This window comes from Pelecanus crispus, chromosome 16, assembly GCF_030463565.1.
Source record: "Pelecanus crispus isolate bPelCri1 chromosome 16, bPelCri1.pri, whole genome shotgun sequence".
NCBI classification, from domain to species: domain Eukaryota; kingdom Metazoa; phylum Chordata; class Aves; order Pelecaniformes; family Pelecanidae; genus Pelecanus; species Pelecanus crispus.
Genome location: NC_134658.1, coordinates 7,693,994 through 7,720,429, shown reverse-complemented (window position 1 = coordinate 7,720,429; position 26,436 = coordinate 7,693,994). Strand labels below are relative to the sequence as shown.

Below are 26,436 nucleotides of genomic sequence, written 5' to 3'. Positions count from 1 at the left end.
AGGCCAGTAAAGGAAAGCTTCGTGCTGTTTCAGTGGGCTGGGCAGGAACCCGTCCAGAGCCCTTGTACGCAGGGGCGCGCAGCCGCGTTACGTGTGCGAGCGGTGCCAGCCGAAGGCTGTCCTCTGTTAGCACCAGCGCAGGAGGAGTGTCTCAGCAGCGTTAGGCGTCGCAGTATTCACCAGCGGTGCTTTGCCCCTCTCTTTCAGCTGATGTCCGCCCCAGCGGAAGGCCGGTTGGCACCGCGCGGGACCCACCGCTCGCCAAAGTGTCAGGTACCATAGCAGAACTCGCTCTTCCGTGGGACACGTTAGTGCTAGACCTGGACCTTACCAGGTCCATCCCCTCCTGTCCCTTCCCCAGGGCAGCCAGAAAACCTGGCTGTTCTTGCAGGTCTTGAAATTGCTGGGCTGGTGAAAGCACCCGTGTGCCTCATCGTGCTCATGCTTCACTGGAGAATGGACAGGAGCCTTAAGGGAGTCGGGCACCAGCATCCACTGCCCTCCCCAGGGCACTCTGGAGACTGGAGCCCTCTAGGATGTCTTACATTAGACCTTTTCTAAAATAATTTTTTGTCAAAACAAGAAAATTAAGGTCATCAGCTTGTTTGTTCTCCTTTCTTTGGCTTTGTATTCAGTGATGATAATGCAGAGAGTGGGTGGGATTTGAGATATTCAGATACATATTTGTGAATTCACAGAAAGAAATTTGCTCTATTTTGATTTCCAAAAAATGGAAATAAATGGCAATGCTCTTGTTTTTCTGCATCCCCAATTGCTGTGGTTTCTAGTGCCTGCTGATGTGTTTGCAAGGAATTCCCTTTGGAAAGGCTCCTACGAATACATGGGGAAAAAGCAGCCTGCGATGCTGTCTGTCACTAGCTTCGACCCTGCCACCAGTAAAGTCAATGCCACTCTGATAGACCACAGCGGCGTGGAGCTCCAGGTTTCTGGTAAGGGAGCTGACGTGGCCATTTGTAGGGATTTGCACGTTGTAAGTGGTCTCACAGAGCGCGGGGCAGCATGCTCTGCTGTATCGGTGGTGTTGATGTTCTGATAGAGCTTTACAGAACCGCCCAGGTTTGAAGTTTCCAATCTCTGATTGGGCCAAGACAAACAAAATCATGCCCCTGAGTTTGCTTTGACTCTACCTGAAAGGCAGCTGAACCCAGCCCGTCATCCATTCCCTGTGTGCTGGAGTGGTGGACTTGTAGTCCAAGACAAACAAGATTAAAAGTTGTGAGTGCTCCTTGTCCCTGCCCGCCATGGAGCCCCAGGTTGTTACTGATGCAGCAACATAACCTAAACATTAACAGTTAAGTCTCTTCCCATGTGCAGAATGTCTTTAATATCCTTGGGGGTGGACGTGGGATTGTGTGTTTGCAGTGTGTTTCCTGGTGCATCCCACTGATAGGGTTGGTAGGAGGAGCTGTTGTCCCCTCTAAGATGATGAGGTGATTACTCTCGGGTAGAAAGTTCATTACTTCCAAAGAGAGTCGTCGTGATCTAGTGATGAGAAGTCACTTGGTTTTTAGGCATTTACAAGAAAGAAGACGTGCACCTGCTTCTCCAGGTTTACCAGATAACGGGGCCAGTGGAGATCTTCATCAACAAGTTCAAAAACGATAAATGGGCTCTGGATGGACACGTAAGTGCACAGGCACCTCATACGCAAAGTCCACCCAGGATAGCTCCTCCCGTTGCTATCACAACCCCAGCTTTTTTCTTGCTGAAGCTGAGGGAATAACTCCCTTAGCTGGTGGCAAGATGAGGCTGCCATCCTCCAAGTCAGCTGCTTGCTTGAAGGGGACGTAGGGCATTCTTCCAGCACACGAGGTAACATTACATTGACAGTCGGCTCTTCCATGCTCCCTTGCAGCTGTATAGGTTTTGTTATTGCCCTGTGGTTTTGAATCTGTAAGTCTTCCAGATAACACTAAAGGAGAAACCAACATGATTAATTCCATTTTAAGTTTTTATATCTGTTAAACATCAAGATAATCTTCCCTTATGCAGTCAACTTCTCACCCCAATTTCTGTGTCTGGTAGCTTCCCGTGCCCGTAAGAGGTCCGCTGGAGCTTAGAAGAAGCATGCATCTCATTGACCCATGGCCAGATGTAGCCCAGAGCCTTCGCTATCCCTGTTAAATCAGCAACGGGTTCTGTAGTTCATTGCAAACAGGATTTTTTTTTTTTTCCCCTTCCTTTGAGATGTGAGAGTCTTAACAAGTTGTTGGGCAGTCAGACTTCTTAAAAAATGCCACGTTTTCTGGGGAGTTGAATCAAATTAATGCTATGCATGAACTTGAAAGAGGCTGTGACAAGGTGGGTGCTAAAATCCCAGGGAAGTGTTGGAAAAATCTGTTGATCTCTGTTCTGCTGTCATTGCAGGTCTCATCAGAGGCGTCAAGTGGCACGTTTGTGTACCAGGGCTTTGTGCGTGGCAAAGGCTTTGGGCAGTTTGGCCTTCAGAGACTTGGTAAGCTTCCTCTGATCACTACTTTTTCCCTTGATTGCTGAAAGCTAGGTTTTGGTGGTAGCGGAGGTTTTCCAACAGGCAACACTTCTCCTGACCCTGGCTTTAATTTTCAGCCTTGCTGGGCCAGATCTTTATACCTGGTTTTAAACGGTGAGGTTTAACCTGACCCTTTCCAGCTCCCCTCCGCACATCGTTTATAAGAGCTGGCAAAGCCCAAATCAGCCACAGGGGCAGAGAAGTCGGGTGCCCTCGAAGCTCTGTACCCCAGGGTGGGGAGGAGATGGTCACATCCAAAACGGATTCTGGTTCTTCACATTTGAGGCAGAGCAGTGCCACGCTGCACGGCGAGAAGGGGGTCCCCATTGCCTGGCAGCGCTTCCACCCTGCGCTGTGCTCCTTTCTCCCCTCCAGTTCCTCCCTGTATGACGGATGCAACAGCTCTGCCCTGGCTTCTGTTTAAACACTGAATACATTGAACACTGGATATTCTGGCGAGGTGGGGCTAAGCCCATCCTCAACTTGGGTAACCCAAGATTTGGGGGAGACAAACAACACAACAACAAAATTTTTAATTTGGGAACAAAGTGAGGTATTCAAATAAACAGGTTTCTGTTCAAAGACAGAAAGAGTTTGGAGCCGCAGATAGCACCTGGACACTTTTTTTCCCTCCATGTTGCCAGATGTCTGACCTAAAAGCCCAAGTCCCATTGCTACCACAAAAAATGCCTCCACTTCGCTTTCAGAAATCACAGAGGTACTTGAGAGCTTAGACGACCCAAGGTCTAAGCTCCTAAATACCTCTTAAAATGCGGCTTGAGCTCTTCAGTCTCTTAGGATTTTTGGAATCTGATCCTGGAGTCTTGTCACCTTTATGGAGAATTAGATGCTAATTATTGCAGCCTTTGAAAGTTTCCCTTAAAGCCTAACTTTTAAGCATCCAAGTTGGAGCACTTGGGGAAGACAAATCTATTTACATCTCTCTTTAACTGCAGTTCTAAATAAATGATGATGTCTAAGCTAGGCTAGATCTCCAAACCATTCTTCGTGCAGCTCAGAAGCTTTTTGATTACCTTTTACAGCAACACTTGTAACCATCTTGTTCGGTGGTTGATGATGTAACCCGTAACTCAAGCAAGCCCCATTTCCCACAGCGGTGTTTTGAAACGTGTTTACTTCTGCTGTGTTTCAGACATCAGCATGATGGAAAATGATCCAGAATCAATAGGACACCATTTTGCATCAAACAGCAGTTCTGTGGCAGCTGCCATTCTTGTGCCTTTCATAGCCCTGATTATTGCAGGGTTTGTGCTTTATCTCTACAAACACAGGTGGGTTTCAGGAATGATGCTAGCAAGTGAAACAAAATCAGGGGGCTGACAGAAATGTTTGTGAGCTTGCCTTAAAAGCACTCCCCCTAGACCTGGTTTCTCATTTAATTCAGAAGGTGAAAAAATAACAGAGCAAGCTTGCGTGGAGGGGCGAGGGTGTTAGGAGAAGAGTGTGTTGAAGGCTTTTATGACCATTAATAAGATTTGTGGTAACATTAAGTAGGATAAGGCAAAGTAAATTTCATACTTCAGCGTTCAAGCTGGCTTTGCGTATGTTGTAAATTAGTTATTTCTCCTGATCGTGCGTTGCTGTGGAAATGTTGCCGCACTGCAAAGCATCGTGCAGGCTGGCTGCTCTGCAGAGGGAGCACGCTTAGGGCTATAGCAAAGCCCAGGGAGCTGCCTGTGCTACAAATCTATAGTAGGATTTTTCTGTAGATCCCTTCTGCCTTATCCCCGGGTGTTTACCCTCTTCAAAAGCAGCTTTTTCCTTCCCACTCACTTCTTGTCAGGGCTGTTCAGCTGGCTACAGCAGGAGTAGCCGTGACCTCTCTGGATTTTCTCTCTGATGTCCTGCAGGAGAAGACCAAAAGTCCCATTCAATGGCTACGCGGGCCATGAAAACACCAATGTCCGAGCAACGTTTGAAAATCCTATGTATGACCGAAACCTGCAGCCCACGGACATCATGGCCAACGAGACGGAGTTCACAGTCAGCACTGTGTGCACAGCTGTATAGCACCCGTCCCCCTGCGGTGAGTGGGCAGAAGGGGAGCGCAAGAGCGGGGTAGAGCCACCGCTCTCCTCGTGTTTGTCACTTGTAAAACGCTGGGTCGAAGCAGTGGTTCAGAGGAGCACCCAGAGTGGTTCAGATTGCACCAGGAGACCAGGGCCAGACCCAAACCAGCATCCCCATCTCTGGGTGTCAGGTGCTCGCTGCCAGCTGGGGCAGGACCTTTCGGGGACCAGTGGCAAAGCAAATCCAGATAGCCCTGTGGTGAGAACAGTCACCAGGTGAAGGGAAAAATGACTCTCTAAGACAGATCATTCACTGTGTGACTCCAGACAGGGTGCTTGCACAGTGATCAGAGGAGGGTAAAGCCAAGAGGTTTAAAAGTTTTACTGCCCAGGCACAGAGAAATAACTTAATGTCATAAACAAAAGTACCCTGTGGACTTTAAGAGCGCTTCTAGGCTAGAACATTCTTAGTTTGAGATAATGAAGCCATTGCAGGTTTTCCCAGAGTTTCTCTGTGTAATAACAAACTGTTTCCTTCTCTCTCGCCCTTCCTTTCCCATTGCCCCAGATTCCTCCGGGGTCGGTGTCTGGTGGATGATTGTGTTTCACCTCACTAGTCTTCATCCATTCCCTCCCCATCTCCCTCCTCCCAACCTTGTTGAGGCTGTGGAGAAGCTGCTACACATCGTTGGACTTTGCGTTAACTCCTGAGAGACTGCTGGGTTGTCCTCTGTCATCCTCAGCCACCCTCTCCGTGCCGTGGATGACGAAGCCAGCCGAAGGGCTGCTCCGGCACAGCTCCTCGCCCACCCTGCCGGGAGGTCTCAGCCCAGCGTCAAGAGCCGGGCAAGTGGAGGGCCTGGGAGGCGAGGTGATGGGAAGGCTTTTACAGCCTGCTCTTGCTTACGTGTTCCTGGAGGGAGCAGTGGGGTATGTGGGGTCCCACCAACTGCCCCCCGCTTTTGGGAAGAGCTTGGGCCACAGAGGCAAAAGCGGGTTGCGCTGCACAAGGTGCTGACGGGGGTTAATGGAAAATGCCAGTATGGGACAGGATGAGTATTGCTTTCTCTTCATTTGGTTTTGTGGATTATTTCTTTGTTGTTTTTTCTAACCCAGGGCTTCTGCGGAGGAAGAGTTTCCAAATGGGACCTTTTCAATGAGAAAAGCAAAACTTTGCAAGCTTTTCTCCTCTTCCCCATATTTAATTTTCCCTCGGACATTCTTGCTGGGTTTCTTCTGCCCCGTGTTCCTTTCAGGGAGCTCTCAGGGCTGGTAAGGAAATGTCCCCCCACCTCTGGCCCTCCCCCAGCAGCTGCTGATTTTAGCTGTGTCCAAACACCCCGATCAGGAAATTGCTGACAGACAGGAAGGGACAAAAACCTCTCTAAAAAGAACTCCTAACAAATACTGATTTTCCCCTCAGTAGCATTCAAAAGCCTTTGCCCTTTCCGTGTTGATCCTCCAAATGGCAATGCAGTAAGAGTTTTAATTTCTATCCAAAGCTGTTCCCTTTATTTCCCAGGGGCAGAAAGGTTGCCCTGGCTTTCATGAGAGCAGATAAGGCAGCTTGACATTTTTCCTCTCTTATAAGAGAATGATGCTTTTGTGATGACACTGTCCTCCTCTAATAAAGAGGAGAGCTGCTCTTGTTGATTCGGGGTTTTAATCTGTTTAGCTTGAGTCACCATTTCTTAGGCCAGGCTGGAGTCAAGGAACGCAACAGTGCCATTTTACCAGCTGTAAGTCGGGTGAAATACAACTGATGTAGAGCAGTATGTGTCAATGAAGCAGCTTCTTCTTACAGAAGACCTGAAGGGAAAACAGAATTAAAACAAATGGGGTGGTGCATCCAGGCTTGCATTTAAACGCTGGCTTTCCCCTACCTAATGTCAGCTGAGGTTTTGTCTAATGAAAACCACAGGGTAGGTTTTTTCTGTTTTGTTTATTCTTTTACTCTGTGTGTCTGTGTGTGTATATAATTTTTTTTTTTTTACTTCTGTCTCTTATTCAGTGCTGTTAGAGTAAGCAGCATTCTACAGCCTAATTGCTGAACAGCCAGCCTGCCAAAAAATGCCACCTCTGCTCCCCAAAGCATGCAAAAGTGCTCTGCTTTGTTCCCGAGAGGTGGGTGCAAGCGCACGCGTGAGCCAGAGCCCTGCTCCAGCGCGGGCAGAAGTCGGCGAGGTGCTCCCAGCTGGAGGTGGGCACGCAGGGAGCTCAGGGCCAGTGCCGGGCCGTTGCGGAGCGTGTCCTGCGGCAAGCCGCGCTCCCAGCTCGTGCCAAATAGGCGGAGACGGTGCCGCTTCCCAGCCGGTTGTGGGGCCAAGTTCCCTGGGGTGGCCAGGCCGGGCTGGCAGCGGTGCCAGCCCCTCTCTGGGCACCCCCAGCTTGCAGGACGCGGACCCCCGAGCAGGTTGAAGGGTAAGCGAGAAGAGGGGACCCCGGCCGGGCTGCGGTGGCACTCAGGTCTGGGGCCAGGGCACATCTCCCCTCCAGTCCGTGAGTTGAGCGGCTGCGGCGAGGGCAGGGAGCTGCCTCCCCTTTATGCTGCTGCAACGACACCGGGATGTTCTCCTGGTTCCTTTCCTTGCGTCTTCACGTAGACAGCTGGTTCCTTCCTTCAGGTCAGCTCTCCTGGCCCGTATTTGATCCCAAGGGTCCCTTCCAACCTCAGTTATTCTGTGATTCGTGCCCGTGGCCAAACCCGCAGCCTTTGTCCAGCCCCCGTAACTCAGCCAAGGGACCAGGCTCCCTTGCGCAGCAGATCCCGAAGGCAGCACCACGTCGCAGTCCCTGGTGCTCCGGTGCCAATGATTGCGGTATCCCGGCTCCTCTCTCAGTACCCAAAACTCCAACACCTCGCGGTATCCCCCGACAGCAGAGCTTGAATCTTTCCAGCCCCCCGTCACTGAGCTCGAGAAAAACCTCTCCCAGCTGCGACCGGTGCCGAGCCGCAGGCACACGCCGAGCGGGCTGGTCCGAGCGGAGGGCAGGGATGCGCAGGCACGGCAACCGCAGAGCCCGCGTCTGCTTTGAGACCCTTCTGAATCCCGCTCGGTCAGCGGAATAGCCAGGAGAAGCTTGTGTGTACAATGAACCCGAGCTGTTTTAACACCAAGGCAGGGAGAAGGGAGGCTCAACTTAAACAAGACTTGCTGCTTTCACCCCATTAAGTACCATTTTCTGCTGTTGCCCAAGCAACAAAGAAAGTGGAGGGGATGTTGTCCCATTTTTTTGCAAGCTGGCTGGGACCCGATACATGACATTCTCCATTCTTGTGCCCAGAGGACTTGCATTATGTTTAAAAAAAAAAAAAAAAAAAAAAGAAAAAAAGTTTAAAAGGGAAAAAAAAAGGAAAAAAAAAGAAAAAACGAAAAAAAATCCCTCTTTTGTACAGAGATATATTTTTATGAATTAAAAGTTTGTACAGTTAAAAAACACAATGTAAATGTTTTTTCATTATTGTAGTAAACAGTAGTGGAAGATCAGCTTTCTTTTGTAAATGTAATAAAATGTATAAATATGGTTTACATAAAAGTGTAAATATGTAATCTATACATACACTTGGCTTGTCTGCAGTATATACAGTTTAATTTATCTGTCTCTGTATATGAGGCTTTTCATTGTGTCCAGGCATACTTTACTGAATTTGAAAGCTATTTTAAATTTTTGAATTAAAATAAAATATAAATTTTTGCATTGCTTTTCTTACATTTTTCTGGTGCCTTTTTCATGAGCTGCCAAAGGTTTCTTCTAGGACCCTCTGGATGCCGACCTGCACGCACGCACATGCAGACACACACGCGTGTGTGTGCACGAGGACGGCGGGGACAAGCCCGCGCCCCGGGCTGGAGGCTCCCGACCCCCGCGTTCGGATTCGTGCCCCGGCTGCTCGGAAGCACGTCCCGGCTCTCCGGAAGGCGCAGCAGCAGTAAATGGCAGAGGACTCGGCAAGACCGAACCCCTTTCCCCATCGCCAGGCTTTTCCCTCCTGCCCCCGGGAGCCCGTGCCCTGCGGTGCCCGGGGCGGACAGCCCCGGTCCGGATGCGGCCCGCGCTGCCTGGCTGGCAGCAGGCTCATCCGCAGGGAGCTAAACCAAGCCGACATCTGTCTGCTGTCCCTTTCGGTGCCCTCCTCACTCGCTTTGCGCTAATGGGATGTGATGTTATTCCAGCTGTGGTGTCCCCCCCTCCAGCAAGGAACTGATGCTCGGTCTGCCGGGGGGGCTCACGGATCCTCTGTCACGGCAGATCAGCAGAGCCCCTTTGACAACAGGTACTTCAACAAGAGCCTCCAAGAAACAAACAAAACCCTTGAAATCGTGATTTACTTCTCAACATAGCTACTAAAGAAGAAAAAGAGCACAACTGCCCAAAGTGAGACCAACTGCTGCTTAATGTCTCTCTTGATCTGGGTCTGGGGCTGAATTCACAGTGCTTCTTAAGTTGGAAATCAATTCGGCAGAGAATTTTCTAGCTGGAAGGGGGCATCGAATACCTTGTTACATGTCTGCTGTCGTGCTTTCTGCGAGTATCTGAGATTGCTGAATTTTTCAGTGATAAATAGGTGCGTTTTCATTTCTGGTTTCCTCAGTGGAGTTTGTCGACATGGTTTTGCTCTGACCTGGATTAAGCTTTATCATAGGCGTTCCTGCGCTGGCGGTTCTCCTGCTGCAGCGCTGGCTTGAGTAGAACACCTTCTACCGAGCAGGGTAGATGCCACCTTGCTGCAGCCCAAAGAGGGAGCATCGGCTTCTGATGATAGAAGGGAGCCTAAAGCTTCCCGCGGACATCCCCACGCAGCTCGGTGCCGGGCAGGGTCGTGGGAGCTCTCAGTTGGCCCAGTGCTGCCTCCACGCCTGAGGTCAGGGCGGTGGGAATGACGCTGCCGAGAGTGGCAGCGCGGGGTGACAACCCCGGGCCCCCGTCCTGCTCCGGTCCCTTCTCCCCTCCTCCGGCTGGGACCCCGGGCGAGTTGTTCTGGAGCTTAAAAGCCAAGGCTGTAAAATGAGACATCTGCAACAGGGCAAAACTGTAATCTCCTCAAGCCAACTTTAATCTCCTCAAGCCCTAGAGAAAGGCACGGCCGGACAACAAATTAGTCGTTTAATTGGTGCGGCAGTCAGCTTGGACGAGCGAGCTCCGTGCCCCTGCCAAAACGGTGCAGTCCGTCAGTCCGTGGGACCACGTTAAAAAGCTGCTCGGTGGGTTACTGCCATTCCCACGTGAGACGTTCCCGCTTCTCCGCCTCATCCGTGCGGGCGGTGGTTCCTCCCCAGCCGCCGGGGCAGGGCCGGTAGCAGCCTCCTCGCTCAAGCCCAAGTCCACGTGGCCCAGGAAGTAATTCCTCGTCGGTGCCCCCTCCCAGAGCGCTGAGCTAATTCCGCTCTACATGCGGAATTGATTATTGTGCTTTTCCAGCAGGCTTTTATCAGGCCCAGCCAGCTCTGTCGAGGGAGGCAGAAGAACCACGCCTGGCGCGGAGCGCGGCTGCGAGCGGAGCCGCGGGAGGGGGGACAACGGGGCCCGCAGAGCCCCCGCGCCCCCAAGCCCTGCGCTCCAGTGTTTCTGCTCCAGGATGCCCCAATTTGCTTTAATTGGGTTGCTTTCTCTGCTGAATGCTGCCTCTCTCCCCCTTGCTGATGACTGACTGCCATTAGCTTGTGTCTCGGCACTGATTGACAAAATTTGTTTTAAAAAAAAGGGTGTTACAGAGTCTTTGATGTCCTGCCGCTGTTTCTGCTCTGCCCACAACGGCTTCACCGATGCGAGTTTGATGCGCTCTCTGTGGCTTTCATGTTGCCTTTTATTTGTCTCTTCCAGATCACAGACACTTTATCTTTTTGGTTGCGTTCCCTTCTTGTCTGGCCTCAGCTGGTTTACTTGAAATAAGGTCGGGCAGGGAGGGCGGTAGGATGGAGCTGAGCTTTTTCGGGAGGTTTTAGCAGACCGTGCCACATGTTGGGCTGTGCTGGCGTTCGGTACAACCAATTCATGGTATGAGGAGCCTGAGATGTGTTTTGCTGTGAATTTTGGGGCAGCGGTAGCGTTCCTCTTGGATTTAAGAGGACACAGATGGAGGAAAGATGGTCACAACCTCTTGGAGCTCCGTAGAGCTTTCCCAGTCGGCTGTTGGTCCGTCCCTCTCCTGGCTCACACGGGTGCCCTCCTTGTTGGGGTCCTTCGGGGACAGGCCGTCGGGCCCTAGCTGCGGGCGCAGCTCGTGGCTTTTGGGTGCCCAGCGCTGCTGTTAGCGGCGATAATTCTTCAGTTTCCAAGCATTGTATTGCCACTGGGTTTTGGCGCTGGAGTCTCCTGCAAAGGGATTTAGTGTCCTGCTCAAGGTGCGTCCTCTTGGGCTCTTGCTGGCGTCCTCAGCGTGCAAGCGGGGCCCGTGGGCCGCTCAGCCCTGGGTCCCGCAGCGCTAGGCAGGGCATGGGTGGGTGGCAGGTCTCCGCTCGCTGCCTGGCTGCCCAGCAGTGTCGTGCGTAACCCCATGGCCCTCTCCAGCCGCTCGTCCTGAATCAGCCAGTCATGAAGGAAGCGACAGAAAACGAAGGCAAATGGAAAAGTGCATGTCCCAGCGGGAGCGGGCTCTGAAGCCCTCCCATCCCTCCCAAACCCTCTGCAGACAGTCCCTCGAGAAATAAATAACCTTTAAACCACATTGGCACATCTAACCCCTTCCAGCAGGTACTAATTTAGCCAGCGCAATAAGCATTTATAGAGCTAATTAACAGCATTTTATATCAACGTTTTGTAAATGAGCGATTAACTCTTTGGGGTGTCCCATACATGCAATCCACCTGCAGCTCCACCTCCCTTTGCTTTTTGGCAGAACTTAGCCTGAAGAAAGAAAATATTATACTAATTGTTTCAATTCGGTAAAGCAGCCACCCTGCCCCCTGCCTGGTTCTGCCTCCAGCCTTGCTCTGCACAAGGAGGGGGTGGTGGGATTTATTTGTATTATCGATAGCTGCTGCTGGCTCTGGGGGTCCGTAGACGTGCCGGTGCTCGCCCGCATCCCCCTCAGCGCCCCGCTGCCGAGCACCTGGGAGGGCAGGCTCTTCCTCCTCGCCCCACGGCCGACGTGCTGGGAGGAGGGAGGCAGCCTCCCCGTGCCGCTGTCTGAATCAATGTCCTGGTTTCGGCTGGGATAGAGTTAATTTTCTTCCTAGCAGCAGGCATAGTGCTGTGTTTTGGATTTAGTAGGAGAAGAATGTTGATAACACACCGATGGTTTAGTTGCTGCTCAGTGCTGCTTATGCCAGGCAAGGGCTTTTCAGCTTCCCATGCTCTGCCAGGGGCACAAGGAGCTGGGAGGGGGCACAGCCAGAACAGTTGATCCCAACTGGCCCAAGGGCCATTCCATACCATACGGCGTCATGGGCAGTATGGAAACTGGGGGGGTTGGCCGGGGAGCAGCGATCGCTGCTCGGGGACTGGCTGGGCATCGGTCGGCGGGTGGTGAGCAATTGCTTTGTGCATCACTTGCTTTGGATATTATTATTACTATTATTATTTTATTGTTACTATTATCATTACTATTTGACTTTATTTCAATTATTAAACTGCTCTTATCTCACCCCAGGAGTGTTTCTCACTCTCACTTCTCCGATTCTCTCCCCCATCCCACCGGGGCAGGGGGGTGAGCGATGGCTGCGTGGTGCTGAGCTGCTGCTGGGGCTGAACCACAATGAATTACGGCTGTGCCGCGGCTGCCGCTGATTTCGCTCCACAGCACTTGACAGAGCACCTGGAAATGCGTTTGTCGCTGGAGAAAGGAAGCTACCAAGTGAGGTGAGTAATGAAATGCTGGAATAATCAGCTGCGGAGGTAAATCAGGTGGCACCGAGGAGCGGGCATCGGCTTGGGGGAGGGCTGGGGACGGGCGCCGGGTGCCGGGGCCGGCCGGGAAACGGGCGTTTCGGTGGGACTGGGGCCACACGTGGCCATCCCGCGCAGGGGCGGCTGGAGCAGCGGCTCTCGCCGGCCAAGGCCGTGGCTCTGCCTCTTGCTCCGTGTGCTTTTTCCTCGCCTTCGCTTCCATCCTGGTTACCGTTCACACAACCGGACTGTCGCAGTCTGGGCCAGCGTCCCATCGCCGCTGACTTGTGGTTTCACAACGCATGTGGCTTTGGGGTCAAACAGTTTGGTGCTAAAGCTCTTGATGAGTTTACCCCAAGCCAGCTTATCCAGGGAGACCTGCAGCTTCTTGGGCAGAGGGGAAAAAGATGTTGCATCCATCCACTTGAGAGAGAAGGGGAAACCCGTGAGCTTACATTAATGAGCCGAGCAGTTGAGGGATCCAAAAGGAGGGGGCTCCGCTGGGATTTCCCAGCAGCAGCGTAAGCCGGCATCGAGAAGCCCCTGAGCATCGCTGCGCCCGTGGCTGACCCCCACCCACCCGTCTCTGCCCCGCGGGGCACTTTGCTTCCTCCCGTGGTGATCCGAGATGAATGCGTTCACGTTGCCAAGGGAGTCCCTAACACAATTCAAAGTCCAGGGAAAGTTTTCAGCTGATTTTAATGGGATTTCAATTGGACCCGGGAGCTGAAACCCGTCCCTGTGCGGAGCCCTTGCCCTGGGCCCGTAGGCCACTCCGGCTCTGCGCTTGATCACTCCATCTAAGACCCGGAGAGGTGAAAAAGGTTTTGTGGGTCATACGACCACTTACATGTGAGAGAAACTGCAGCCCTGATGGTGCCCAGTTACTCAGGTAACGTTAACTTTAGATTGTTCCAGTTTTCCACATCAATTTTTAAATTCCCACTAAAGGATCCCACTTTGTACATCGCTCTCTCCAGGCTTGCTCGTGCTCTTCATCTCCCACAAATGAGAAATTTATCTCCCTTTCTCTTTCAAGAGAACACCCAGCAGCAGGTTGCAATTTCCTTTAATTCTTTCATTATTGAAAGGCGTTGACAAATATATTTAAGTCATGATCAGGTCTGGCGCTCCGCTAGATTTCATTACCGGCTCTGTGTTAATGAAACACGTGCTTTGCGGTGGCTGGAGCACATTCACTGGGTGCTGTTTCCGTGCCCTCACTGGATCGCTGCAAAACTACCCCCACTGTGAGTATCCCCGATACACCACGTTTGGAAAACATTCAGTAAATCCATCTGGTTCTTCCTCATAGTCAAAGTGAGCTAATGTCTGTTTTCTCCCTAATTCAAATGGCTGTTCCCAAAAATGCATGTCAAGACCAGGATCATAAATTATCACGTGCAGAGGAACAGTGATGGGGTTTGATGCTTGACCCGCTGCCGAGCGTTTAGCGTGGCACATGGCGTTTCCCGCTTGAAACGCAAGTTTATCCACCTCCGGGACTGAACCGCCCGCAGCACTCGCTGGGCTTCACCTTGCGATCGGTCGGCACCGCAGGCACGAGCGCCGGCTTCGGGCTCGGTGCGACTCAGTTCTTGTCAAGCTGATGGGTGCTGCGGGCGAAGCACCGGTCTCTCTGCCCTCAGCAGCTTTAGCATCCGGACGCAGGCTCTGCCCGCTGCCGCGTCCTTTCACCGGTGAGGTTCTGCCCAAACGTGTCGCTTCCAACGAGAGAACCCCACCGGAGTTCTAAACTGCCGAGCCTCTGAGCTCAGCCTTCCTCCTTGCATTATCACAGCTGGATGTCCTACAGAAAACTGCTCGGCCGCCCTCTTTGGCTTGTCTCCTAAAGGTTGGAAACAATCGGCTTTTCTGGCATGGTGACAACGATAAAATAATAATAGTAATACTAAAATAAAAAAGCTTTCTGAGACTGGGAATAATCCTCGGTCTGCTGGGGCTGTAACAATAGAGATGGGGACCGCACAGTAGCTGTGGGCCGGCTGGCGCAAATCAGCTTTTCTCATCTTTGCACGTTCCCTTGCAAGGCGGTGAGGAGACCTCGGCTGTCAGAGATGCATAAAACCGGGCAACGCTGCTCCACCGCGAGATCCAGAGCTCAGCCAAGCATGTTAACTCTTTCGGAGATGGTGGGAGCTACAGGATTCAGCTTCCCTGGACATCGAGTCTCGTTTACAACTCGACCTGGCCAGAGTAGGAAAACTGAGCATGGTTTTAACACGCTCGATAGCTTTCTAAAGTTCTGTAGCTGCCCAGGGCTTTGCAGCTGGGCTTTCAGGTGCCGGGGGATTTGAAAACCTTGGAAGAGGTTGGTATGGAAAAACTGCCTGTAAAGGGCCTTCGAAGCCATGGGTTGGGGGGCTGGGGGGGGCAGTTAAAGCCCCTTAGAAGAGTTACTGGAGTTATTTGGGAGGCTGGGAAAGCGAGGAGTGTGAGGGCCTTGCAAGGGGATGCAGAGCGGGTGGCACAGTCAGAAGCGGTTCCCAGGTCTTGAGTTGCGGTGGATTATGCTTCGTCTCCTTGAGCTACACTGGGGCCTCGGGATAAACGCACTTGGTTTTATCTCCTAGGAAGATGCCGAGATTGTACAAATTCCTCCCATCCCCATCGGAACAGATGAGTGATATAAAACCCATCACAGGGGGCTGTTAGATGAGCAGCAACCACAGTAAATCTGCACCTAAATAAAAAACCCAAGTATGACATACTTTTTTATTATTAAAGTGAGATTTTGCATCTCGGAGGGAGGAGAGGCGCGGCAGCCAGGGTGCCTCTTTCCTTCAGAAACGTTCCAAGCACTAAAAGGAGAATTTATAGTTCAGCGCTAGGGGGTAAAATGCATAATTCATTTTCCAGACTTTGGAAGACCAAAAAAAGGAGGGGGGGGGGGGGGGGCAAGAAGGAAAAAAAGTGGCATTTCATTTGTACTTGCACTGTGAGTTACAGACGAGCCCTGCCCAGCCCGCCCAGCCGGGGCTGAGGGTGCAGGAAGCATTCACCGGCCGGGGGTTCCGTGGAGCTGTAATTCGGCATCGCTGTGCAGGCGCTTCTGGGAGCGGGGAAGAAGCCGGCGTTTATTTGTGGCTGTGAATTCAGCACAGGAAAATCCCACGGTGGAGGGGGTGAAAATAGCGGCTCGGGGCAGGAGTGGCTTCACCTGCTGCCCGGCGAAAGGCTGTGTTTTGGCGGTGGGCAGAGCGATCCCAGGGGATCCCGATTCCCAGGGGAGTCCTCCAGCCTCGGCAGCGCCACGTCCTCGTTAGCCAAATAGGTGTAAAGCGCTTGGATTTAAGATGCTGTGTGACAGTAAAGTGCTATTAGTGTGTAAAAGAAGCGGGTTTAGTTATTCCAGTAAAGAGAAAATGATTCCCCTTGTAGACAGGCGAGATAATTAATCATTATCATCTTACCGTTACATTTAATATTCCAGGGCTGTGCGCGTACCCTGGTGAGGGACCGCCGCCTCTGCCAGCCAGCCTTTGCCAGCAGCAGCTCTCCTGGGCGCCCATGAAGCCGCCTCCTCTGCCAGCCCCTGCCTCGCCCTCCGTGGCCGCAGCAAGGTGCGGGAGGTGGCTGCCTGCGCGAGGGCAGGGGTCCGGCAGCGTGGCCGAGCCGGCTCCCCGCGCACCAGCGGCTCCCCGCGCACCAGCGGCTCCCCGCGCACCAGCGGCTCCCCGCGCACCAGCGGGTCCCCGTGCACCAGCGGCTCCCCGCGTACCAGTGGCTCCCCGTGCACCAGCGGGTCCCCGCGCTACGGGGCCGGGTGTCCCGGGGGAGCTTTAGCCGGCTCCAGGGAGCACCGCGGCCATGAGCAAATCCTTTCCCCTCCACGCTGGGAGCGGCTGTTCCGCCGCACAGAAAACTCGGGGTTGTTCCCAAAGGAAAAACAGAATATAATGCCCGGGTTGTTCCCAGAGCTTTTCGCAAGCCCCCAGCTGGCTTGAAGAGCGGCTGGAAGAGAGCGCTTGAAACCCTCGGTACAGTTGCTTTTCCTTTCCAAACCTCTGCCAGGCTTCCCTTGCTCTGAGATTTACGTTTTAGCCCGCCCTTCATTATTGAAAAATCCTCATTAGGATATAAACTAGCAAAACAAACCCACCAAGCCATCAGAGACAAACTGATGATTTGACAAACTGATTGATTCCAAGATAAGCTTGGAAAGATGGGATTTGGGAGCAGCGAAAACCCCTGAGGAGGAGGAACCGCGGAAGCGGGCGTGCTGTGGCTGCGCGGATGCTGGGAGCGCTCAGCCGGGATGGGGATCGGCGGCACGTGGGGGCCCTTCTCGTGCCATGCAGAAAACCGAATTTCCGACGGTTGGCTCTTTCCGATGCTTTTTTTTTTTTTTCTCTTTAGTTTTTGTACTTGTTATTTCTTCTCTGCTGCCGCCCTGGTTTGCTGTACCTCTGCTCAGTGCTGGGCTGGGCGCAGGGCCAAGGGGAAGAGCTGGCCTTTGCAGCCGGCGTCAATATTGGTCCTTGGATAATTGCTGGCAAACGCACTTGCCGGAACTGACCAGGGGATGATTTCCCCCCCCCCCCCCCCCCCCTTCCTCTCTAGCAGTTGAAAATATCAGCTTGTGATGAGAGAATTCAGCTTCTATTGATCCCAGAGCCTCAATTCTGCTCTCTAAATTCAGCATTAATGGCAAGATCTCTGCAAAACTTCGGAAAAAGTCAGCCTTTCTTTTTGGGATGCCTCAGGGTTTGCCCACACCCATCGGGCTTCTGGCACTCCGGCACTGGGGAGAGGAGAGGGTGGGCATCGCTCTCTGCTTGCCCAGGCTGCGGGGGGAATTTTCACCTACAAAGGACCCTTCTGCCTTCCCTGGGAGCCCTCAGGCTGTCTCGAGGGGCAGGAAATCCTCTGGAAATGCCCTGGGATATGGGACTATTAAAGTAGATAGATTTGCCGAGCTGAAGACGCTCTTTACTTTTCCCTCTTTATCAAACTACTTTATATTCTTATTACTGTATTGACACATCCTTCTCTCCCACTCCAATCTAGCCTTAATTTTCAACTGTTAATCAGGCAAAGCACTGTGGCATGCTCTTCTGTAATTAAAGAATTAAAGCCATACCTGAAGAATGCAGATGTGATGGCAAAATTAAATTATTTAGATAAAGCCAGGCCATTAATTATGCATGTCCTTCAATTTTTCATCTCTTGATAAGCTCCAGCAGCTTTTGGAAGGGGGAAAAAAAAAAGAAGTTAAGAAGTCTGTGTGAATTAATGAAGCAGGAGAAGCCCGGTGTGGGGTGCTGGGAAGTGCAGCTGTTTAAATGCAGGTTGCAGTGGGGGCAGGCAGACTTCTTCACAATCAGACCCACTTTAGGCTTTGGATGGCTCTTGGCAGAAAGGATGCGGGTAGTTGTGGGCTACTAAAGTGGGTTTTGGGGGCTACCACGTACAGCCTGAACTTCCAGCCTCTCTGCAGGCAGCAGAGAGCCCTTCTCTGAGCATCTCTCCAGGCTCGGCTCCTGGAAGCTGGAGTGGAAAACAGGAACAAGCCAGGCTCCCGAAGATGCGACTGAAATAAATGACGTGCCAGCGGTAGATCCGATCAAAGACAAGGGGAAAACAAGCGCGTGGCAGTGGGGGACGAGTGGCCAGATATTTCTCTCATTCCCAGGTGCCGATGCAGGTCCCTCCTGGCAGAGCGGGGCAGATGTCTGCTCCCAGGCAGTGGCCCTGGAGAAGCAAAAGGCGGCTTTGATCCGCGGATGGACTTCAGGCACGCGCAGATCTTTGATCCGCAGCCCAGCCTCCAGACGGAGCCGACGGCTGCAGGAGCAGAGTGCCAGGTCCTGGCTCCTGGCCCGGGTCTGGGGCCGCTTCTCAAGAGCATGGATCCAGGAATGGATAGCTGGGCATGGATGGTGGCTTTCATCCCAGAGCGAGCCTACAGACATGTGTGAACAGCAAGGAATGGCCTTCACACATGGTAGAATTCATTTCAAGCCACAAGTTCCTCTGAACTCATGTGATGCTCCGTGGCTGCACCGGTTCCCCTCCATCCACAAACGTGGCCGCGATGGCTGCCAGCCTCTAAGGTGAGGCAAGGGGGAAGAAATTAAATGCGTGATTTCTGTCCTTAGGAAAATGGAGAGGATGTAAAAACTACCTCACAGCCTCTTTCTTACCATTTACTATGAGCTGGAGGACAATTTCGTGCCTCTGTCCTTTTACTGCCTCTCTAGAGAAGCAGGAAACGTGCCTTTGAGAATCCCATCCCTTCTAGATGGGGGGATGTCCAATCTGGAAGATGTTCCTCCCTGTCTCCAAGTTACAGCCTATAACTAACTCTTGCAGGGATTTTTTTTTTTTTAACCTGCATCCGAAGCAGCTCATTCCGGCTGTGGCTGGAGCCAGGGCTCGGGACTGCAGAGCAGCTGTGACCTTGCGTGTCAGCTCCTGTCCTCTGCCAGGCAGGGGCTGTATTTTACTTGATTATTTCATTAACCTTTTCATTATTTCATAACCTTTTTGTTACCCGGTTAGAAAGCGCATGTCCTCACCCACACCCGCAGGGGTACCCAGCGCCAACCTGGCTCCCTTGGCACTTTGGTACATCAGCACCAGTAACCAGGAAAGACATGGGTGGAGCGTGGGTGCTTACGGAGCAGCCTGAAGCTTTAAGAAGGAATTTGTGCTCAGTCACAATCTCTTTGGTACCACAGGTGAGTGTCTGTGGAGCAAGCGGCGGTCACCAGCAGCCCGGAGCGAAAACGTGTTGCTTTTCCCGGGAGGGACCTGGCTCTTCTGGTGTGGCCTCAGGTGGGGTTGTCACCTGGCTGGGGACAAGGTCAGCAATCCGCACCAGTGCTGCCGTAGCCGTGGGGGTAAATCCAGTCCTGCTTGCTCAGGCAGAGGGGTAAGCGTTTTAAGATGAGTTGTTTTCCGCCCAAAGTGATGAAGGATGACACCAGCTCAACACAGCCCCTGCTCCATCCAGCTTTCGGGACACACCACGCTGGGACCACGACCGTTTTCACTGCAGCAACCAGGTACCTCTCCAGCTCTCTGGGGCGTGTGCAGGCTTTTTCCCTTGCAGGTCTCGCGTGTCCGCCCGTGGGACCTCCGACACCCTCCAAACAAGCCAATGAGCAGGAGCCGGTTCTGCCTCTGTGGTCGTGGTCAGTGCAAATTAAACAGCCACAGCCAGCAATGAATCCTAGCTGAGGAGATAAAGCAGCAGGGAGACTACTGGAATTCTTGCTTTATTGCATTTCATATTAATTAGCACCAATCATACCCTGTTATTAAGAATGAAAAATTTGGCAAGGGAAATACTGCAGCTGGGATTCCAGATACCAATATAGGAAGCTTCCGCAGTTGGGAGTCAAAGTTAGGCATCACAAAATAATGGCATTATTTTGGCTGGCCTTGAGGTGGCCTGAGCTCCTCGGACAGAGGAATCCCACCCAGGCCCGCCCCCAGCACGTAACAGGGCATCCTGCGTCGTGAGGGAAGGCAACCCTCCGTTACACCCCAGATCTGACTCAATCTCTCCTTAAAAACACCCAGTTACTCTCTCGGGCTACTCCAGGAGGTTCTGGGACATTAATTGCTGATGGGGAAAGGAAGGCTAGGACCGGGTTTTTTCACACTCACATCATTAGCACAACCAGAGGAGTATATCACTGATTGCAAGTCCTGGACCAACAGAGCACAACACCCTTTTTCCCTGGGCTGTTGTGCTTGGCTTCCCTCCCTTTGCTGGCTAACTGCATCCTTACTCATGCACCGGCTAGCACCCTGCCAACGCAGCGGCCTCCAATAAATATGTCAATAACAATCTGAAATCATCAGGTCGTGATGCCCTTGGACTGGCTTTATTGAGTGAGATGATTTGAAATATTTATATGCGATAGCTGTGCTGGTAGAAAAAGAGTAATAGAATGGACGGAGGCTATTAATGTTTGACAAACAGATTTACTTGGATGTAATCAAATTGCAACGTATGCTTGTGGGGGGGGATCAACAACGTTAACGAATTGTAGTGCAGGCGTGGTTGGTGGTAGCCAGCCCCTAACTGTATTCTGTAGCAGTTTCTGCTGAAAGACAACATTTATAGCTATCACGTTAATCGCTTACAAAATTAAATGATGCTTTTTTTGGTAATAGGCATAATAAGTCTCTCTGCTTTGCTCGTGAGGATAGTGCATGTTTTGGACAAAGGTTGGTGTTACGTGTTGGTTAGAGCACAGGACTGGGCTTAGGGACCTGCTCTGCTGCTGGGTAATGAGCCACCCGCTGCCTCAGTTTTCCCCATTAGCTTAAAGACTTTTTAGGATGCTGGCCAAGATCAGCCCTGGGCTGGGAGGCGTGAGGAAGGACTGCAAAACCCCTCGTAACTGCGCTGCAGACCTGGGTCCTTCGTGGGCTTTAGCAGCACATGTGCCCGCCGGGGACGTCGCTGCGGAGGTGCTCTTGGCTGGCTGGTGTCGCACGCTCATCGCAGGGAGCGTTTGGGCCCCCTATAGCTGCTGCTTTCTGCATATATCCATGCTCAAGTGTGTGGGTAACTTCTCCCCGTGCTTCCCTGGATTCCTTAAGGCAGACAAGACCAATAGATGAAGCAGCCTGTTGTGCAACAGGAGGCTGGGGAGATGCATTTCGAAAGGATGCTGAGCTCCTGATCTTAAATGCATGCGGAGCCTTCTCTGCCCACTGACTCCTTCACGAGCTTTCAAGAAAAAAATGTTTTCGGGAGGTCCTCAAAGGTTTTCTCCATGCTGAAACTCTGCCGCTTTCCCTACAGGACAATGTTTCAGAACAAAATACTGGTCCGAGTTCTGCTGTGGGTCTGCTGAGCAGCGCAGGGACAACACTGAAGTGCGGCAGGGTGACAAATATAGCACAGGATGACAGAAAAACGCTCCTTACCTTCCCAAATCCAGCACAGCTGCTGGCTTCAAACCAGGGAGAGAAAAATACAGTGTTGTATTCCCTCTCAGAAGGGGAGAATTAGGGCAGAGGAGAACAAGCTGGAGGGGATATTTTCCCATGTCATTCTAAAAAGCATGTCTGTGGTCATTTGAGGGCTGCCTGCAGGCAGTTGTGCGGTACCCCGCTGCCAGCCCAGCTCTGCGCCGGTGACAGGAATACGAGGAGGATGCTCCGGCATTGAGCTGCACTTGCTGTCTCCGAGCAAACAAGGCCTGGGACATACAGCTCGTTCTTCTGCTTTCGTCGGGGAGGGAGGAGTGGCAAACACCCCCGCTGCTCATTTCACACCAGATTTACATAGTTCCCTTACCAAAATCCCTTTTAATAGCGCGTGTAGAGAAATCTTACACACGTGGCTGTTCTCAGGGAGGCTTTGTTCAGCTTCTGGCTTTGGGGAATTAGCTCCTGGTAGGCTGGTTATTTCCCTGGCTTTAGTGATGAAGGGATGTCAGGGTGTTTTTGGAGGCTGCGGATAAAAAAAGAGGAGGGTGCTGGAAAGAGGAGGAGAGAGGTTTGGCTCTGTGCAGCTCCCAGATGTGCTCAGAGTCACCGCACGAGGCGGGAGAAGCACGTGCAAGAGGGTGCTTGGAATGGTTGGAGATGCCGGAGAGATGCTGACCTCTCATTTTCCTCCAGCGCTGCAGAGCAGACCTCCTGCCTCCAGAAGCAGATGCCTTTCCCTAAGACTAGACCCAAAGACTAATTCAAACCAGCCCAGGCAAATCGCCAGAGCGGTCCCAGGTGGTTCCGAGGCTGCAGATCTCTCCCTCTGAGCCAGCCATCCCCTGAGCTGTGCCCCAGCCTCACCTGGCCTGCTCGCCTCTCTCCATAATTTATGACAGGTGGCAATACAGCAGAATTATTTAAATGGTGGCGCTCTCTTGCCTTCCACCTTGTATTATCTATCTTATTTTCTGTTTCCATGCGTTATTCATAAAGCTTTTCATGTCAGCTTGTTTGCCAGCCAGCTGATGGGGAAACCTGTGGAGGCAGGCAGGTTTGTTCTGCATAAAAGGCCATAAATAATCTGAAAACTGCCAAGTGGTAGCACATTTCAGGGACTTGTGCTTAATGCTGGGAGACTTCCTGCAGCATCATCTTATGTTTGCAGCCACCGGTAGCTGACTTCGGGGTCTTTTCCACCGCACCAGCTGATTTTCCCCTCTGTTAGTTCTCTCTGCAAATGAAAGGACGGGGAAGGTGATGTTCTAATAGCATCTTGGTATCTCTTCAATGGCCTCCCTGGGAGGACTTCATTTCTGATCAGAGGCATCAGCATAAAAACCCCTTGGAGGGTGAATAGGCAGGGAGCGGTGAATTCCTTCTGCTGTCATCCAGCTGTACAGAGCACTTCAAAACAGGGAATAATACAAGCCCTTTGATCTACCGGTGAAAGAGTCCTGCAATTTAGCTCTTGACAAGAAAATCTAATTTGTTTTTAGCAGACAAAAGCCATTATCCTGCTGCAGGAGTGAGGTAGAAAAGCAGCTGCAAGGGGTTGCCGAGAACAGTCCCCTTGGTGGGACCTGGACCAGAAGCAGGAGGGGTTTCAAGACTTTTAAGAGACAGCCCTTCTTCAGAGCACTTAGGGCTGAAATGGCGAGGCCAGGCTGAGTGTTGGGGATCCTGGGGCAGCGGGAGGAATGGTAACAACTTACAGCTCCTCATCAGGCATCATGTGCCCGGGCAGTGCAGTGCCCAAGGGTGACTGCAGAGGAATGAGTTTCCCCAGCCCTTTCCTTGGCATCCAGTTCATGACCGACCCTCCGTCCCTGGGTCCCTCCAGTCCTTCTGTGCCATGGGAAAGGGCTTCTGCAATTTATGTTCTTCTTTGTTTCTTTTTTCTGTTAACTTATTCTTGGTCCTTAAGAGTAAAAATTCCAACCCTACAATTCCAAGAGGGAAAAACTCCATGCAAAACACGTCCACCCCCTCCTGGGCTCTCTGAATAGAAATGCATATATCTGAGACTCCACTTTTTTTGTCAGAAAAACATTACCTGGAGGGAAGATACGCATCAGCAGGAGACTAAGTATTGTCCTTCCACATGCAGCCTCCTCCCGTGTTGCTGCTCCCATGGGAGCTGCCTTGTCTGAGCTGGAGGGAGCACAGCCCCAGACTCCTGGTCCCCAGCGCCCCACAGCCATGGGTCAGGCCCCTTCGCGCAGGGGGGCATTTACTGCATTGGGACAGAGTGGGCAGCACCTGAACGCTTGTATTCTGCAGCTCTGCTCCTCCTTAGGGTTGTGGAGTGATTTATAGGGAGCTGGTTTAGCAGCAGAGTTGCTGGGGTTTATAGCAAGGGATGCTGAAGGGTGGAGGTACCCAGGATCTTGTGCAAAGCCACGGAGAGAGTCTGAGCATCTTTGAGAGTGCTTCTGCCTTGGCTACAGCTTTCTTTTCAAAGCGGAGATGAGAGGGGAAATGGCTTCTGTTGGGGTTAAGGGCGGTGTTTAATAGGCAGCCCTGGACGATCTGGACAGGGTTTGGGAGAGCAGGATCTGGCCCTGCACACAGCCGTGCTTCTGGAGGTGGAGGTCAGCCCGATACTGAGGACGAAGGCGCTTGTAACAAAGCTCATTCTCTTGAAACCCATTAACTAACCCGCGTGGTGTGCGTGAGCGAGCTGGAAGCTCATGATTGCCTGAAATCCAGAACAGCTTTGGGTCTCTTTTAAATCAAATTGTGAATGAGCGACTGCTCTGACTAGGAATACATAGAGGCTTCATTAGGAGGAGAGCAGACTTTATTTTATCTGGACGGCTGTCTGATCAGGGCTTCTGGAGGAGTCGGCTATCACACCGTGCAGGAAACAGGGCTTTCTCCTCAATCCCTTATTCTTTCTTCCTTTTGGCAAAACCAGACAGAACTTCTTTTTCTGGCAATTACCGTGAGCTGAGAGCAATAAATAACTCCTGCAGCGATGCTGAGAAGGAGGAATGGAGGAACACCACCACCCCACGTATGCTAGCTCCTGAAAGCTTGCAAGAAAAGCAAGAGCAGAAGCTTGACACACCAAATAACCGCAATTGGTGCCAGATTTATGGATCGCACCCTGATATACACAGGGTCTGCAGCTGGGCAGGGCGTGACATAATAAATCAGGCAAAGCCACCAACCCACGCGTTGCCTGCTTCCTCGTAGCAGGTTGCTGTAGGCTTCTATTAAAAATTAACAAAAAGAATTGAGGAATGGCTGCGCTCATTTGCAGTGTAAAGATAAGGCAATAGGTGCGTTAACGCACAAAATGAAATAAAGAAATAGAAGTTTCTTGTAAATGAGAACACCTACTTCTACTCAGGTGATTTAATGAGAATTTTACCCTTGACTTCATCCAAATTAGATGGGAATCACCACTGTATTAAGTGATCACAATTTAATATGCACAATTATGTTATACAACTTTATATTTTAGGCCAAATCCCTGTTCCTGGCTCCCCTTAGAAGATGCTGAGCGAGGCTGTGGGGGCACAGCCTGCAGGGATGAGGGCCTCTGGGGCATTCGCTGCTTGAAGGGTGAGAAGCTGCAGTTTGCAGAAACTTTTCAATTTAAAGAGATTTTTGCATGATAAGGGCACACAGCTGCTGCCCTTCCATCTCGAGCTGCCGACTGGTGTGCTTGGAGCGGGGCTGAGATGGCATGGAGATGTCTCACTGTTTAATTGGCACCAAGGCGCTGCAGCCGAGTCCGTCTGAGACACTTCTTGGGGGGAAAATTAACATCCAGAGCTGGCTTTGGCTAAGGAGCTGGTACCTAAAGCTATTAAAAGGCATAAATTCCCAGGGAACTTGCAAGTAAAGTGTAATATTAAAAACCCAGCTGCCTTTAAGAGAAGGGGTGTTGAATTTAGTTCTATTTTTCTGTATGTGAAAGCAACCCATGATCAAGACCAGAGCTGCGTTCTCCAAACCGGAGAGTGGCTGTAGTCCTCCCGCCAGCCAGCCCAGGTTCCCGCGCTCCCCACCACATGCTACAGCGTGATGCTGATTAATTCCTTTTTTCCTTTATTTCTTTTTCTTTTTCTTGCAAACGGTGACCTGAGCTGGCTTTGCAGCAGCAGCAGCACAAGTGGCCGTGCAATCTGCCAGCAATAATATTTCATTAATAACTGCTGGGGTGGGTATGGGAGCCCAGTGGGGGTGAGGGGAGCTGAAAATGAATACTTCTGCCTTCTCTCCTCTTGCCCAGAGCGTTGTCAGATGAATGACAGCAGGTCCCCAAAGGGGGCCGGCAGCCTCACGGGATCTCTCTGCCGGCCGACCGGGGCTGCAGAGGTTTGTAACGTCAGCCCAGCTGAGGTGGGCTTCCAGGGGCGGCCGTGCCGCTTTTGATGATGCCGTCCGTATGGGGCCTTTCGCACCGGTGATTTGCACATGCCCTGGGGAACCGGAGGGAGCTTGGAGCCGAGCAAAGGTTTCTTTTGGCCGTGTCTGTTCCTGCTGCGGGAAGGGGAAAGAAACCAGATGGACCGGGGGAGAGAGCAGGGAAATGGGAGCCCCGGGGCTGCTCCCTGCGCTCCCGGGGGGGAGAGACCCCGTCCTGTCCCGGTGACTGCCCCGGGCACACGCCGCCAGCTCTCTGGGCCCCTCGGCGAAGTGGGTGACAGAGGTGGGACCGTCACCGCCGCCGCGGTCCCCGACCCAGCGATAGGCGGGTGCTGTCACAACGAATGCCAGAGCTGCCGCTTGTTAGCTGGGTTAAAGAGGCAGCTGAATGCATTAGTGCTCCGTCTGCCTCCATCGCTCCGTAATTTCCTCCCCTGCCTCCCGCCGCTCTGCACGTTAATGCTCGTTACGTTCCTCAAGCATCCCAGAAATGCCTGAACCCATCTCTTTCACAGCCATGTAATTAGGACAAATGCTTTCTGCTTTTATATCCGCCAAAGGACTTGGTAGTGATTATGGTTCCTTATCAGGTTCATCCCAGCGGTCCCAGCCGAGAGCGTGGCTGCACGGTGCCGGGCACGGGAGAGGAGCCAGTCCCTGCCCGCCTCCGTGGAGACTCTCGCTGGGGAAAAGCAGCAGGAAAAGGGCAGGAGAGGAGAGAGGCGTGAAATGATCCACCCACGGTCACGGGGCAGGGCGGGCACA

At 52.1% G+C, this 26,436-nt stretch overlaps 1 protein-coding gene across 1 annotated transcript in view; it reads left to right on the top strand.

Annotated features, from left to right (window-relative positions):
- Positions 1-4,543, top strand: part of CSMD2 (CUB and Sushi multiple domains 2) — a 304,278-nt gene extending 299,735 nt beyond the window's left edge. The window contains exons 65-70 of the mRNA XM_075722124.1: positions 208-273; positions 789-950; positions 1,533-1,645; positions 2,389-2,476; positions 3,666-3,804; positions 4,384-4,543. Of these exons, the coding sequence (XP_075578239.1) occupies positions 208-273; positions 789-950; positions 1,533-1,645; positions 2,389-2,476; positions 3,666-3,804; positions 4,384-4,543 (728 nt within the window). The remainder of the gene's footprint in view (positions 1-207; positions 274-788; positions 951-1,532; positions 1,646-2,388; positions 2,477-3,665; positions 3,805-4,383) is intronic.
- Positions 4,544-26,436: the final 21,893 nt, after the last annotated feature.